Genomic DNA, 14,691 nt, shown 5'->3' with positions numbered 1-14,691 from the left:
CTGACAGATGACCATCAGTGAGAGAGGACCTGTACCTGGATTTATTAAACTTCATTCAAATTCAGCATTCAGCATCTACCTCTCTCTTTTTGGCATGAGCGGACATTTTTGAGGAGCGGTACATACTGAATGGATGAATCATTTCCGAGAACAAATAAAAAAAACAGGCTTCAAAATAAAAGCAATGCGGTTTTAGTTCAGTCATAAAGGCCGGTCACATGGCACACAACAACAGCAGAACGAAGAAGAAAAAGTCAAAAGTCACAAAACATCGGGAAAAGGCGGACAAATGATCTGTACCTTTCTCATCACCGAAAAGCCTGCAAACCAAGCGCGCATGAGTATGAAAACGAAACATTCACGATCACGAGACGGAAAGCAGGTATAAAACCAAATTGTCTCCGGTGCTGGATCCACAGATAGTTCCCCATGGATCATGCAAATGCACCGTGCCAGGCTGTGTGGCATGCATTACGCAATGGCGCAGTGCCAGGCTGTGTGGCATGGGGCGATCACTCCGTGCCAGGCTCTCCTATTATGCGATGGCACCGTGCCAGGCTGTGAGGCGTGCATTACACAATCGCATTGTGCCAGGCTGTGTGGCATGCATTACGCAATGGCACAGTACCAGGCTGTGTGGCGTGGGGCGATCGCTCCGTGCCAGACTCTGCTATACTGCGGAAAACATGCACACGCAGCCACAAACGGCTTGGGAGAATAGTAAATACTTTATTTTTAATTTCCAGGTATTTGCGGGTCAGTCCGAGTCAGTCAAAGGGCTGGATACAGCCCGCGGGCCATAAAATTCCCAGGTGTGATCTATACTAACACAGAATTCTAGGTAAGATAAGAACTAAACCATTTCAGAACAGTGTAAGAGGTCAATCATGCTGTGAAGTCTAGTTAAAAGAAGGGTATGATCTACTATATCAAAGGCAGCACATACATCGAGGAGGGCCATTACCAAAAGTTTTTTCATATCCATATTTATTTATCTATAACCTTGACTAGTGCTGTTTTGGTGCTATAACTGTCTCAAAAACAAGACTGGAAGTATTCCAAAATATTATGAGTTTATAAAACCTTAAGTGAATTTTTTTTTTTCTTTTATTGTTTTTTATGCTGACATATATGATGCAGACAATATAGTGCCATATATTCTGGAGTCAGGTTTATTTATTTATTTTTACGAGTTTGGGAGGTACTGCAACTTATACTCTGGTGTGATTTATACAATAAAAAAATATATATATTTGTTATTAATAATGATAATAATAATCATTTAATTTATATTTATTAATTTATATTACATTTATATGGTTCCAAGGTTGTTACAGCCATGGAGTTGCAGTGAGGATAAGCTCCCACTGTCGGTAAATTCTCCTCATGGTGTACGTCTCAAATAGTCTCTGACAACCCAGTCCAACTCTTCGCCTGCTCATGATGGAACTGCTTCTACTGATAGGAGAAGGGGCAAAGGCGGGTTACTGGCACCTCAAAACCAGTTGCTCGTGGGCACATGGGGCTCATCAGACTGGCAAGACAGTTCATCTAGGAGAAGGAAAACTCTTATTTCAAACCCCCGCTGCCTTGCGGTGATACTCAATCATGGGAAACACTAAGGAGTAAACCCTATACAAATCCAGAATGGAGCCACTAAAGCAGTTGGATGGACTACTAGTCACCCTTCTGGCAACTCCTGTGGCCATGCTGGTGCCAAACGTACTGCTCTGCATTCCTTTGGACCACATCAGCAAGGCGGAGAGGGGGCCTTTGGTGTCTGGGCAGCCCTGAGTTTCCATACACCCCGCCTAGTTTCTGCACCCCAGAATGGTCACTTTGGTGCTGCTGCAAAGTAACAAAAACAACAAGGGAGGCAACAATCTATGAGTGATAAGTCTTGCCTGATTGGCATAGGGTAGGACGCTATGGATTGCCTCTGTCGGCGGGAGGGATCATCGTTGGATGGCAGAAACCTTGCCGCTCTAAGAACCGCAAGGGACAATGCTCAGAGGACAGCACAACACTGCGCCAACCAGTACCGACTGAACCTGTGTCAGGGAATTCAACAAGCCACTGCTGGTGGAAATGTGCGAGGAGTCTATGAAGGCATAAAAAAAAGCTTTTGGCCCCAGCGCAAGAAAAACAACCCGTCTGAAGTCATCCACTGGAGAGACCATCACAAACCACAGTGAACAGATGGATCGTTGGGCTGAACATTACAGGGACCTCTACCTCAGAGAAAATAAACCACCCACAGAGGATGAGCTGAGCAAGACCATTGGCTGTCTTGTCCACGGGAAAGCCCCAGTGAATGATGGCATCCCGGCAGAGGTTCTCCAGTATGCCAAGCCCACCCTCCTCCCCCACCTCTGTGAGCTGCTTCTCCAGTGTTGGGAGGAAAATTCAGTCCCCCATGGCATGCGTGACGCTAACATCATCACCCTATATAAGAACAAGAGAGACTGCAGTGACTGCAATAATTATCAGGGCATCTCGCTGCTTAGCAGCATTGGGATGGCATTTACTCAGGTAGTGCTGAAGAGACTACAACAGCTTGCTGAGCAAGTATATCCCAAATCTCAGTGCAGCTTCAGAGCAGAGAGGTCTACGATCAATACGATCTTCACAGTGAGACAGCTTCAGGAGACGTACCAAGAACAGAAGAAGCCTCTGTACCTTGCCTTCACAGACTTGTCAGCAGGAAGGACCTCTTCTGGCTCCTCGAGAACATAGGATGCACACGAAGCTGCAGAGTGTGACTGTTTCATACCACGAGGACATGAAAGGCACCGTACTGTTCAACAGCTCATCCTCCCTCCCCTTCTCCATCATGTGCGGAGTGAAGCAAGGGTGCATCCTGGTGCCCAGATTCTTTGGCATCTTCTTCTCTCTGTTGCTGTTCTATGCCTTCAGTGCATCAGATGATGGAGTTTTTCCTCCACATGCAATCAGATGGCAAGCTGTTTAATCTCTCATGACTGAGAGCAAAGACCAAGATCCGTAAGATGACGTTGAGAGAGATGCTGTTTGCCGATGACGCTGCTCTGGCTTCCCACACACAGGCAGGACTCCAGAGGCTGATCAACTGTCTCACATGCCTGCAGGAAATTTGGTCTCACCACCACCCTAAAGAAGACTAACGTGATGGGGCAGGATGTTACTGAGACACCCAACATTGCCATTGGTGACTACACCCTGGAAGTCATTGAGGAATTCACGTACCATGGCTTGACAATCTCCAACAACCTGTCCCTCTAAGATGAGATTGGCAAACACATCAGCAAGGTCACATCCACCATGGCAGGACTGTCTCAGAGAGTGTGGGAGAACAACAAGCTCACCATAAACACTAGGAGATCTGTGAACAGTGCTTGTGTGTTGAGTACCCTACTCTATGACAGCAAAACCTGGACAGTGTACGCAAGACAAGAGCATCGCCTCAACAGCTTCCACCATCAGTGCCTGCAGTGCATTCTGAGCATATCTTGGTAGGATGGAGTACCGAACAGGGAGGTACTTCAACAGGCAAACATTCCAAGCATGTCTGCACTCCTGTCCAGTGACGCCTAAGATGACTCTGCCATGTTCACTGCCTTCCAAAATAGACACCTGCCAAAAGATGTCTTTACGGCGAACACGCTTCAAGCTCCAGACCAGTTGGCTGTCCAATGCTGCGATACAAGGATGTTTGCAAGAGGGACATGAAAGCCTCCGAGATGAGTACATGGGAGGCCACTGCAGATGATTGCAGCAACTGGTGGCACACCATCAAGAAAGGCACACAGAAAGCAGAGGAGAAGAGAGGACAACATTGGCAAAACAGGAAAAAACAACAGAGGATGAGAGAAGCTTCTGCCTCTGTGTCACAGTGCCTTCCTGTGACAGAGACTGCCACTCATAAATTGGACTGTTCAGCCACAGCCGATGCTGTTCAACAGCAAAATAATATGTCCTGCGCAGTCCATTGTCTTCCGAGACAGAAGATGATGATTAATTTATATTTCTATAGGACTTTCACAGGAATCAAAGCACTAAACAAGATGAACTCTAATAACAGAACAAATGCCAGTAATAAAAACTACACTTCAAAAATGCACAAAAATCACAAAGCAAAGAGCTGATAATAGAGAAAAAAAGGTGCCACTTATATGTAGGTCTTTCCTCTTCAAGAGGCATTTTTTAACAAGTGCGACTTATACTCAGGTGCGACTTAGACTCCAGAAAATATGGCATCTATTTTGTTTAAAAAACATTTTATAAGATGTTTAACAAAATACATAACTGGAGTTCTCCTGTACAACTACCCTTTAAAAAAAAATTAATTAATAAGTTGGAACATTTCATGAGTAATACCAAGTCTTAAAAGAAAGCAGCCACTCAGTGTGTTACCATTGGTGTCCTCTAAGTCCTGCTCAAGCTGTCGGATCTCCTCAGTGATTCGACTGGTCCTGTCCCTGGTCTCCACAAGCCTGAACACACAAGATTAGTGGTCTATAGAGTTCACAAAATTACTTCACAAGGCAAATACACGCAATATGGTGTGTGTGTGTGTGTGTGTGAGCGTGCGCGAGTGCGAGTGTGCTTGTGTGTGTGCATCCCAATACAGGCACCGATGTGCACTGGGTGAACTGAGACTGGGACTGACAGGGATGCACATAAAGTGTTTTGCCCAAAAACACAGACAGGCAGTGTGATTAGGAATCAAACTAAAATCTACATATTTATTACCCAACTCTTTAACCTGCAGCTATGAGGAATGACTGAAAAGATTTGAGCCTGAGCAAAAAGAAATCACAACTGAATTAATGTAATGCTTTATTTCCAACATAATCCCCATGTAATTCCACACACTTATTTCAGTGTGGCTGCAGTGCCTTAATACTCCTACCACAGCTAACAGGACCTAAGTTGCAGGCTGTGCAAATGTGCCCCAGAGACAGTCCAAAATACAGCAGCAGGATGCAAGATGTAAACTAGGACAATGTACACTGAGAAGCACAACAAAGTGACAGGAATAGTGTACAGGAACATCTGTGCCACATATGGATTAAAACTCTAAATTCCAAATGGGAGACACCTCCAAAGGTGGCTGAGAATGACAGGGTTAAGGTCCTGTGGGACTTTAAATTTAAGACAGACAAACAATTGCTGGCCAACCAACCAGAAATAGTGGTGGTTGACAAGGAAAAGAAGACCACAGTTGTAATCGATGTGACAATCCCAGCTGACAGCAACATCAGAAAGAAGCATGAGAAAAATTGAGAAACACCAGGGGCTGAAGGAACAACTGGAGCAGATGTGGAAGGTAAAGTATAAAGTGGTCCCAGTGGTAATCAGGAGCTGTAACCCCAAAACTGGAAGAGTGGCTTCAACAGATTCCAGGAACAATATCAGAGGTCTCTGTCCAGAAGACTGCAGTCCTAGGAACAGCTAAGATACTGCAAAGAACTCTCAAACCTGAACAGCTACTCCGTGATGTGACCCTTAACTGGAATAAGTGGATGCAGAAAATGGATTGATGGATAATTGACAATGTAGATGTACTGTGTAATTTTGTGTGAGAACAGTACATACTGTCTCTCCATGCTGCTGATTTCCTGGTTGTCCTCCTTCACCTGGAGGGAGGAAAAAAAAAATGTTCACAATCAGCCTCATTTAGTTGAAGACATTTCTGCTGTCAGTTTGACACCCTGCTCAGACCAACATGGTGATGCTAGTCAAAGCTTTATTGTGACCAATATGAAAAGGTTAACAAAACCTCACTGGCTCATAGAACCTGCTCCCAGATCTGACGACTGGGGTGCTGCTCTTATGGTTTGGTACCAGGAAAGCAGTGGCTCACAGTGTCACATATTTTACTGCTAAGCCATGTATTGGCACATTTTTAATGGTGCACAGTTCACAAAAAAGTGTCTCAAGTTAATTACAGTTGTACTTACGAATTTAAAAAATTAATTGTATAATCTGTACATTTTCAATACCCACACAGCCATTTTATTAATCCTGCATCTATCCAAGTTACTTATATGTTCAGTATAATAATCAAGCATCACCTTTTTCTCATATTTCATTGTTAGAACGTGTCCCAATTTAAGAAAAGAGAAAAGATTTTAAATATCAGTCTGTTGACTTGATGTTAACAAATAATGGAAATTACCATTATCATGTGAACAGAAATTAGGTTTTTGATCACAATATCTCAAACAATCTATTACTTTACATGCTGAACATACAATGGGGTGGCCCATATGTGTGTTTATTGCCTCTAAATGCATGGTTATACTTCCAGGTACATAGGCTCTGTGGAAACAAACTGACATTGTTCCGCTAACTCACTCTGCTGCTGCTTCAACAATCAGCTCTACATTGACTAGCCAGTGCAGTGTTTAAAAATTTAAACACTGGTGACACAAAAGGGGAGACTTGACATACTGCCCAATTTATCAACAGTGAGCTGAGATGCAAACAAAATATGCAATAGCAGTTTTTAACAATAATAATTTTTTTCATGACATTGGGGTTGCCACTCCTAGTGGAGGGTCTGGGGGACCTCCCCCTTATATATTTTAAATATCACATGTAATTTGGTATAATTAATAAGCTAAATGAGAGCCATCTCTTAGTCCCATTTTCTTGCTCCTTTACCACACTGAAAAACTCAAAAGAACTCCGACTATCAAAGAAACTTTTGTTGCCATTAAAGACATGAAAAAACAACAAAGCACTGGGGGAAGACAACATTCTGTTGAGGTCTTCCAACTCATCATTAAAATCTGAGCTCAAGAAGAAATAATAGCAGACCTGAACGACTCAATGATTGTCACCATCTACAAGCAGAAGGGAGGCAAGTCTGACTGTGGAAACCATCGCGGAATCCCCTTGCTGTCTACTGCAGGAAAGGTTCTGGCACAGACGGCCAACAACTGTTACAGACCACAAGCAGAAAACATCCTTCCTGAAACCTAGAGTGGCTTCTGACCATTAAATGGGACAACAGACATAATCTTCACTGTATGCCAATCGCAGGAAAAGTGTCCAACCATTGTACCTTATCTTGTTTGACTTGACAAAGGTGTTCAACAGTGTGTCATGCCAACTACTGTCTAAGATCCTGAGCAAAACAAACTGTATGGAGAAATTCATTAAGATCCTGAGGCTTCTCCACAATGGCATTTCCGCCACAGTTCTGGGAAATGGCACAAAAACTGAAGCCTTCAATGTTCAATCAGGAGTAAAGCAGGGCTGCATAATCGTCCTTACATTCCTCATGTCTGTCATGGCAACAATCCTCCACCTGACCAAGGACAATGTGGTACCATGAATTGACACCATGTACAACACATGGAAAGCTCTTCAACTTGAACCGACCTAGAGCCTAGCAGAAAATCACCACCAGTTCGTTCTTGGACATCCTGTTGAGGTTTGATCTGTGTCTGGGTTTTTTAGTTGTCCCTTGGTCTTTTATGTAAAATGGTCACTTGTCCTGTCCTGTCTACTCATGGTCTGTGAGCATGTTGTTCAGCTGTCTGAGTCTGCATCCACATTCTTGGGTGTGTGCAAGTGTGTGCGTGGCTCTCATCTGTCCTTGGTGTGCTCCTCCTCCTAATGTCTGTGGGTGCGTGTGTGTGTGCGTGCTCCTAGCGTGAGTGTCTCCCATGTCTCTGTCTTTGTCTGTTATTGCCTGAGTGTGTCTCTGTCTCCCATGGTGTGCATGTGTGTGAGTGTGTGTGTGTGCATGTATGGGTTATGGGTGTGATCCTCAGTCAATCTCCTGATGTTGTCCTCCTCTCCTTCGGCCACTCGCTGTTGTCATGGGTACGCCTGACAGCTGTGCGCAGCGGTTGACAGCTCTTCAGAGTCTGAGGGCCCCGCCCCTCATGATCTGGTTTGCTCCTCATCTGCTCCATTTGTGTTTGTTCTAATGTGTTCTTTGTACATCGATTCTGGGGTCAGGTTGTCACTTTTATGATATGCCTGTTTTGTAGCTCAGGTCGATGTCCATGTTTGTTTTCTGTCATATTGCAATCGGGTTAAATACTGATGGTGTTTATTGTGTTTTATTTTCTGCTCACCCCCTGATGTCCGTTGTTTTTCTGTCACCGGATATTGTCTACTTAGTTTATTCTCTCTTTGTGTTCCGTTCAGTCTCATGTGCACTCTGTAGTTCTGCCTCATTGTCATCTGCACACCTATTGTTAATCAGTTCATTTATAGGCGTGCCTTCTCTCTGTTCAGAGCCATACCCCAGGTCTGACTCTTGGAAGACAGAGGAGGATACTGACACTGCACCAGCAGTAATAAGCAGGTTCCAGCCATGGAGAACACCAGGAGTCCAGGTAGAGACACTTTCCCACCAAAGTCCAAAAGACCTTTTTTTTGTTGTTTTTTGCCACTGACATAGTCAGGACAATCTGCAGCAACACCAATAAAAACGCTGCAAAAAACAAAGAATTAAGGAAGAAGTACAAATGGACTGATACTGAGATGGAAGAGCTAAGTTGAAGATGGAGATGGAAATTTTTTGGGCTTCTGTCGTTGGTGTCGCTGCCAAGTCTCCAGGACTATTGGACACAGAATCACATTTTGACTGTGCCCCTTCCAGCAAACGTCATGACAAGAGACAGATTCACATCCATATTTTGGAACATCCACCTCAGTGACCCGGATGAGGATGTAAAAAATTAAAGAAAAAAGAGACCACCAGGCCATGATGAACTTTTTAGAGTCAGGTCTCTTTATGACGACATTCTCAGTGCCTGCCAGGCTTATTACCACCTGAGGAGGGAGGTGACAGTGGATGAAAGGATGGTGGTGACAAAGGCAAAAACTGGCATCACATAATACAAGAAGGACAAGCCAACTAAATGGGGGATGAAACCTTCTGTATTGGCTGAGTCAAGCAGTGGCTACACAATCAGGTTTATCATCTACACTGGGAAAACTGCGACCACAAGAGAGCATGGGCTGTCCTATGATGTGGTCATGAATCTGATTCAGCCATCCTGTCTTGGGAGTGGGTACCATATATACATGGACAATTTTTATACCAGTCCCAAACTATTCTTGGACCTTGCCAACATTAAGTTTGAAGCATGTGGCGCCTACAGGGGGAACAGAAATGGATGCCCCAGAGGGAGAGCAAAAGCTCTCACCAAAAACTGTAGACGAGGATCTGTGAGATGGATCAGAGAGGGGCCTCTGGTTTTTGTAAAGTGGTTGAACACATGGGAGGTGTCTCTGTGCTCCACCATTCATCCTGTCCTCAGGTGAGATGGAGCACAAAAGAGTGAAGGATGGAAAGGATGGACGCTGGAATGTGAAAGACATTCCTTGTCTTGTACCTACAATAAAAATATCGGTGGCGTCGACCTGTCTGACCAGCTCATTCAGTACCACTCCACCCACAGAAAAACTGCTCACTGGTACAGGACCATGTTTCTGTACTTTATGGACATTGCAACCACAAATGACTTCACCTTGCACCCTGAGATAAGCAGTGTCAAGCAGGTGCAGGAGAGAGAATTACATTCCTGTGCCCGCTGTGACAGGCACAGAACCTGGCCAAAAAGCCACCAAAGGCAGACTGAGATGAAAATTCTGCCTCCAGGTGGATAACAGGAGGAGTGACACACCCTGGATGTGTCAGGCCTGTGACGTGCCCCTCTATCTTGTGCTGGACATTAATTATGTTTTGAGTTTCACAAATAATTTGTGTGGCATCTTCTTGTGACATCTGATTGTTTTGTAAATAGTTGTACAAAAAAACACCTGAAGCATTTCTGGCATTTTAATGGAAGTAGTTGTATATAACTTTGTTTTTTGCTACATTTGTACATATGATTATGAAATTTACAATTTATATATTTACACTCTATATTTACACTCATAAGTTATAAAAATGTTTCGTTAAAAATGTTTGTAGTTTTCACAGTCAAAAAAAAACCAAAAACTTTTTTACTCTGATTTAATGTTTTTGTGTGAATGTAGGTCCACTTTGTTGATACAGTATGTCAGAATGAAAGAAAAACTGTATAGTCACATGGGTGAGGTTGTGCTGAAAAAAATGACACCAAACAAGACAAAGTAAACAGTTTTAAAGGTAAATTATAAAAGCAAAACCAAAAGTAGTCAAAAAAGGACAATTATACCCTTGACCCCAGAGGGTTAAAATACTAAAATATCTTAAATTATTATTTTTACCTTTTCATTAGACAATATAGACATCCTAATCTTCTGTAACAAAAAAGAAGTTGAAGTTAGAAACTCAAATCCATTTTGCTTCTTTTCCTCTTTTGTACTTTCCATGATTTTGACTAAAGCTATTTTTTATTCATTGATACTGTTCATATTGCAATTTAATACAACAATTAAGTATTTTATTTTAAAACATTCTGTAAAATATTGGAGATCTTGTTTTCCTTCAGGACCATAGACAAGAGTTCCTTATTTTCATTAATGTTATTTGTAAAGTAAAAACAAAGTAGGATCTGACTTTTTTTTCTTTGGTGATGTGACCCACGGTTTAACAAGAGCACTCTGAGAACACAATGTCCCCTGCTGGAAAATGCTGCTTTGGTACAAGTGGTTGCTACATTCTGATAACATTTCAAGGACTCATACCGATTTTCACAAAATTCCAAAAATGTCTTAAATATGTGAGGAGTTGATTTCAGAATGCAGGTATTCATTCAAGAAACTGACAAGAGTCGAGATTTGTTAATCAAGGGACATAACTCTGGTAAAATGGGCCCAACTCAACTGATATGACAAATGTGTATTACCAACTTATAACCAGGACTTGTACCAAGTTTCAAGAAATTAATCCTAAAAATGTGAGAGAAGATTTTAGATCGCAGGCACCCACTCATGAAACTGATGGAATCTAGATTTGTTAATCAAGGGCGATAACTCTGGTAAAATGGGCTCAATTCGAATGATATGATCCGATCCAAAGTGATTTATGTGATACATGACACCCCTACTAAAAGACATCACATGGTGCGATGCTAATGGGCTAAAGTTACGTTGAAAACTCGCTAGCATCAGATAATGAGATGCTAACAGATTAACATTAGTATGAAAACTTGCAAGCGTCACACAACATGATGCTAATGGGCTAACATTAGCATGAGATGCGGGCCTCCATTGTGAACAGGATTTATAATGTACCTAAAAACATACTGAGCTACAATTTTGCTGAGAAAAATTTTACTGCACTTCTCCAGGTAATTTTACATATTGTTTGAAAAAAAAATGATTATGTGTGCTTTTTGAGATTTTCACCAGACAGACTAAATACAGATGTGAGCCTTTGAGAATTATGGTATAGATGTGGGTAGTTGTGAAGTTGACCTGTTTAAACAGTCTTTCCCGCTCCTCCTGGGGGGAGCCTACATTCTTGTACTCTGCCTCCATGGTGTCGCGCTTCTCCTCCAACAGTGATAATTTGTCATGATAGCGCACCATCTCCTGCTTTATCTGGGAATGGGACAGCTCCTGCACAGAAGAGAGCATAAAACTTAAACTACTACAGCTGGAAATGCTTCTGCTATATCTGACAAAAACAAAAAACACAAAAACAAAAAAGTCTATCAGTTTGAACATTAAATATCTTGTCTTTGTGGTGTATTCAATTGAGTATACGTTGAAGAGGATTTGCAAATCTTATTCTGTTTTTATTTACATTTTACACAACATCCCAACTTCATTGGAATTGGGGTTGTACTTTCTGTTTGTTATACTTTTGCCACATGTTTGTTCTAGTTTCATCCCCAGCCTTTAATTCTCTTGTTGATCACTTTTAAGTTCTCACCTTTGTTTTCCTGGTTTTGTTTCTTTGCTCCTTCCATATGTAGATTTCTTTTTTTTTTTTTTTTTTTTTTTTGGATTACGTTTGGGACTCACCTTCCAGTTTATTTCTGTCTGCTTAGTGTTTGTTTTACTGCACTCACTTGCCCCAGTTTGCCTCAGCTTTGTCTCCTTCCTGAACTCTCTCACACACTTGTTTTCACTTTCCTTAATCACTAGGATTGGGTATCGAGAACCTGTTCTTTTCGGGTATGGTTAAGAAATGATTCGATCCACCGACATCAATAGCCTTTTTGCTTAACGATTCCCTTATCAGTGCTTCAGAGCAGTCATCGTTTTTGAGGGTGTTTGTAGGGAAAATATGATAATTTCTCTACGTTTATTACAGACCCTGCAGTGGGTCTATAATCAACCCCTTCTGCAGCTCAACACAGCTTCGAAGCTTGAACCAATGAAGCAGTGTTTCGATTCACTGCTCTTCAGAAGCGGCAAATCCACTGTCTCAAATCCATTAAAACAGGTCAATCGGGAGTCACTTTTGTGCGGATTAAAGTCACTAACTGGGACTCTTGTCTTGTTGCAGTCAAGAAACGAGAATAGTCCTCCGTTCACACAGCTTCAAACTCTGCGTTGCTCTCTGCCGAGTCACGCTCCAGTCAAGCCGGAATTAGTAACTTCAAAGCGAATCGCCACTTTAAATTAAATGACACCTCTTCCCAAACACTGTAATACAGACAATAAACTACGAGGTCTGTTAGGAAAGTATCAGACCTTTTTATGTTTTGCAAAAACCTGAAGGATTTGAATAACATGAGCAAACCTTGAACCTTCGTGCGCATGCGTGAACTTTTCACGCCTGTCGATTGCATCTGGTAAGCAGCCTTTGCGTGGGACGTGTGCAGTGTGCTTGGCGGATTTTCATTTCAAGGAAAAAGATGGAATGACTGGAGCAGACCCGCATCAAATTTTGCCAGAAACTGGGGACGGCCAGATGAAAAAAAAAGTAAAAAAAAAAAAAAAACCCAGTAAAAAAAAAAAAAAAAGTAGAAAAGGGGGTGTTCACAATAACAGTAGTGTGGCATTCAGTCAGTGAGTTCATCAATTTTGTGGAACAAACAGGTGTGAATCAGGTGTCACCTATTTAAGGATGAAGCCAGCACCTGTTGAACATGCTTTTCTCTTTGAAAGCCTGAGGAAAATGGGACGTTCAAGACATTGTTCAGAAGAACAGCGTAGTTTGATTAAAAAGTTGATTGGAGAGGGGAAAACTTATACGCAGGTGCAAAAAATTATAGGCTGTTCATCTACAATGATTTCCAATGCTTTAAAAATGGACAAAAAAAAAAAAAACAGAGACGCGTGGAAGAAAAAGGAAAACAACCATCAAAATGGATAGAAGAATAACCAGAATGGCAAAGGCTCACCCATTGATCAGCTCCAGGATGATCAAAGACAGTCTGGAGTTACCTGTAAGTGCTGTGACAGTTAGAAGACGCTTGTGTTCCAAACCAACAAAATTAATGCCTCGCAGATGTGAAGAAATCATGAAAAACTGTGGTTATACAACTAAATAAATCAAATCAAATCAATTTTATTTATATAGCGCCAAATCACAACAAAGAGTTGCCCCAAGGCGCTTTATATTGTAAGGCAAAGCCATACAATAATTACGGAAAAACCCCAATGGTCAAAACGACCCCCTGTGAGCAAGCACTTGGAGACAATGGGAAGAAAAAACTCCCTTTTAACAGGAAGAAACCCCTAGCAGAACCAGGCTCAGGGAGGGGCAGTCTTCTGCTGGGACTGGTTGGGGCTGAGGGAGAGAACCAGGAAAAAAAAACATGCTGTGGAGGGGAGCAGAGATCAATCACTAATGATTAAATGCACAGTGGTGCATACACAGCAAAAAGAGAAAGAAACACTCAGTGCATCATGGGAACCCCCAGCAGTCTAAGTCTATAGCAGCATAACTAAGGGATGATTCAGGGTCTCCTGATCCAGCCCTAACTATAAGCTTTAGCAAAAAGGAAAGTTTTAAGCCTAATCTTAAAAGTAGAGAAGGTGTCTGTCTCCCTGATCCAAGCTGGGAGCTGGTTCCAGAGGAGAGGAGCCTGAAAGCTGAAGGCTCTGCCTCCCATTCTACTCTTACAAACCCTAGGAACTACAAGTAAGCCTGCAGTCTGAGAGCGAAGCGCACTATTGGGGTGATATGGTACTATGAGGTCCCAAAGATAAGATGGGACCTGATTATTCAAAACCTTATAAGTGAGAAGAAGAATTTTAAATTCTATTCCAGAATTAACAGGAAGCCAATGAAGAGAGGCCAATATGGGTGAGATATGCTCTCTCCTTCTAGTCCCTGTCAGTACTCTAGCTGCAGCATTTTGAATTAACTGAAGGCTTTTCAGGGAACTTTTAGGACAACCTGATAATAATGAATTACAATAGTCCAGCCTAGAGGAAATAAATGCATGAATTAGTTTTTCAGCATCACTCTGAGACAAGACCTTTCTAATTTTAGAGATATTGCGCAAATGCAAAAAAGCAGTCCTACATATTTGTTTAATATGCATACTGAATGACATATCCTGATCAAAAATGACTCCAAGATTTCTCACAGTATTACTAGAGGTCAGGGTAATGCCATCCAGAGTAAGGATCTGGTTAGACACCATGTTTCTAAGATTTGTGGGGCCAAGTACAATAACTTCAGTTTTATCTGAGTTTAAAAGCAGGAAATTAGAGGTCATCCATGTCTTTATGTCTGTAAGACAATCCTGCAGTTTAGCTAATTGGTGTGTGTCCTCTGGCTTCATGGATAGATAAAGCTGGGTATCATCTGCGTAACAATGAAAATTTAAGCAATGCTGTCTAATAATA

The 14,691-nt window shown here is 42.1% G+C and overlaps 1 protein-coding gene across 1 annotated transcript in view; it reads right to left on the bottom strand.

The window, feature by feature from the left end:
- Positions 1-14,691, bottom strand: part of ift74 (intraflagellar transport 74) — a 137,743-nt gene that overhangs the window by 34,828 nt on the left and 88,224 nt on the right. Inside the window, exons 11-13 of the mRNA XM_034172843.1 lie at positions 11,356-11,499; positions 5,578-5,618; positions 4,393-4,472 (exon numbers count right to left, since the gene is read on the bottom strand). Coding sequence (XP_034028734.1) covers positions 4,393-4,472; positions 5,578-5,618; positions 11,356-11,499 — 265 coding nt within the window. The remainder of the gene's footprint in view (positions 1-4,392; positions 4,473-5,577; positions 5,619-11,355; positions 11,500-14,691) is intronic.

The sequence above is a fragment of the Thalassophryne amazonica genome, chromosome 1, assembly GCF_902500255.1.
Source record: "Thalassophryne amazonica chromosome 1, fThaAma1.1, whole genome shotgun sequence".
NCBI classification, from domain to species: domain Eukaryota; kingdom Metazoa; phylum Chordata; class Actinopteri; order Batrachoidiformes; family Batrachoididae; genus Thalassophryne; species Thalassophryne amazonica.
The sequence above is the reverse complement of the archived record's forward strand: the minus strand, read 5'-3'. Positions and strand labels throughout refer to the sequence as shown.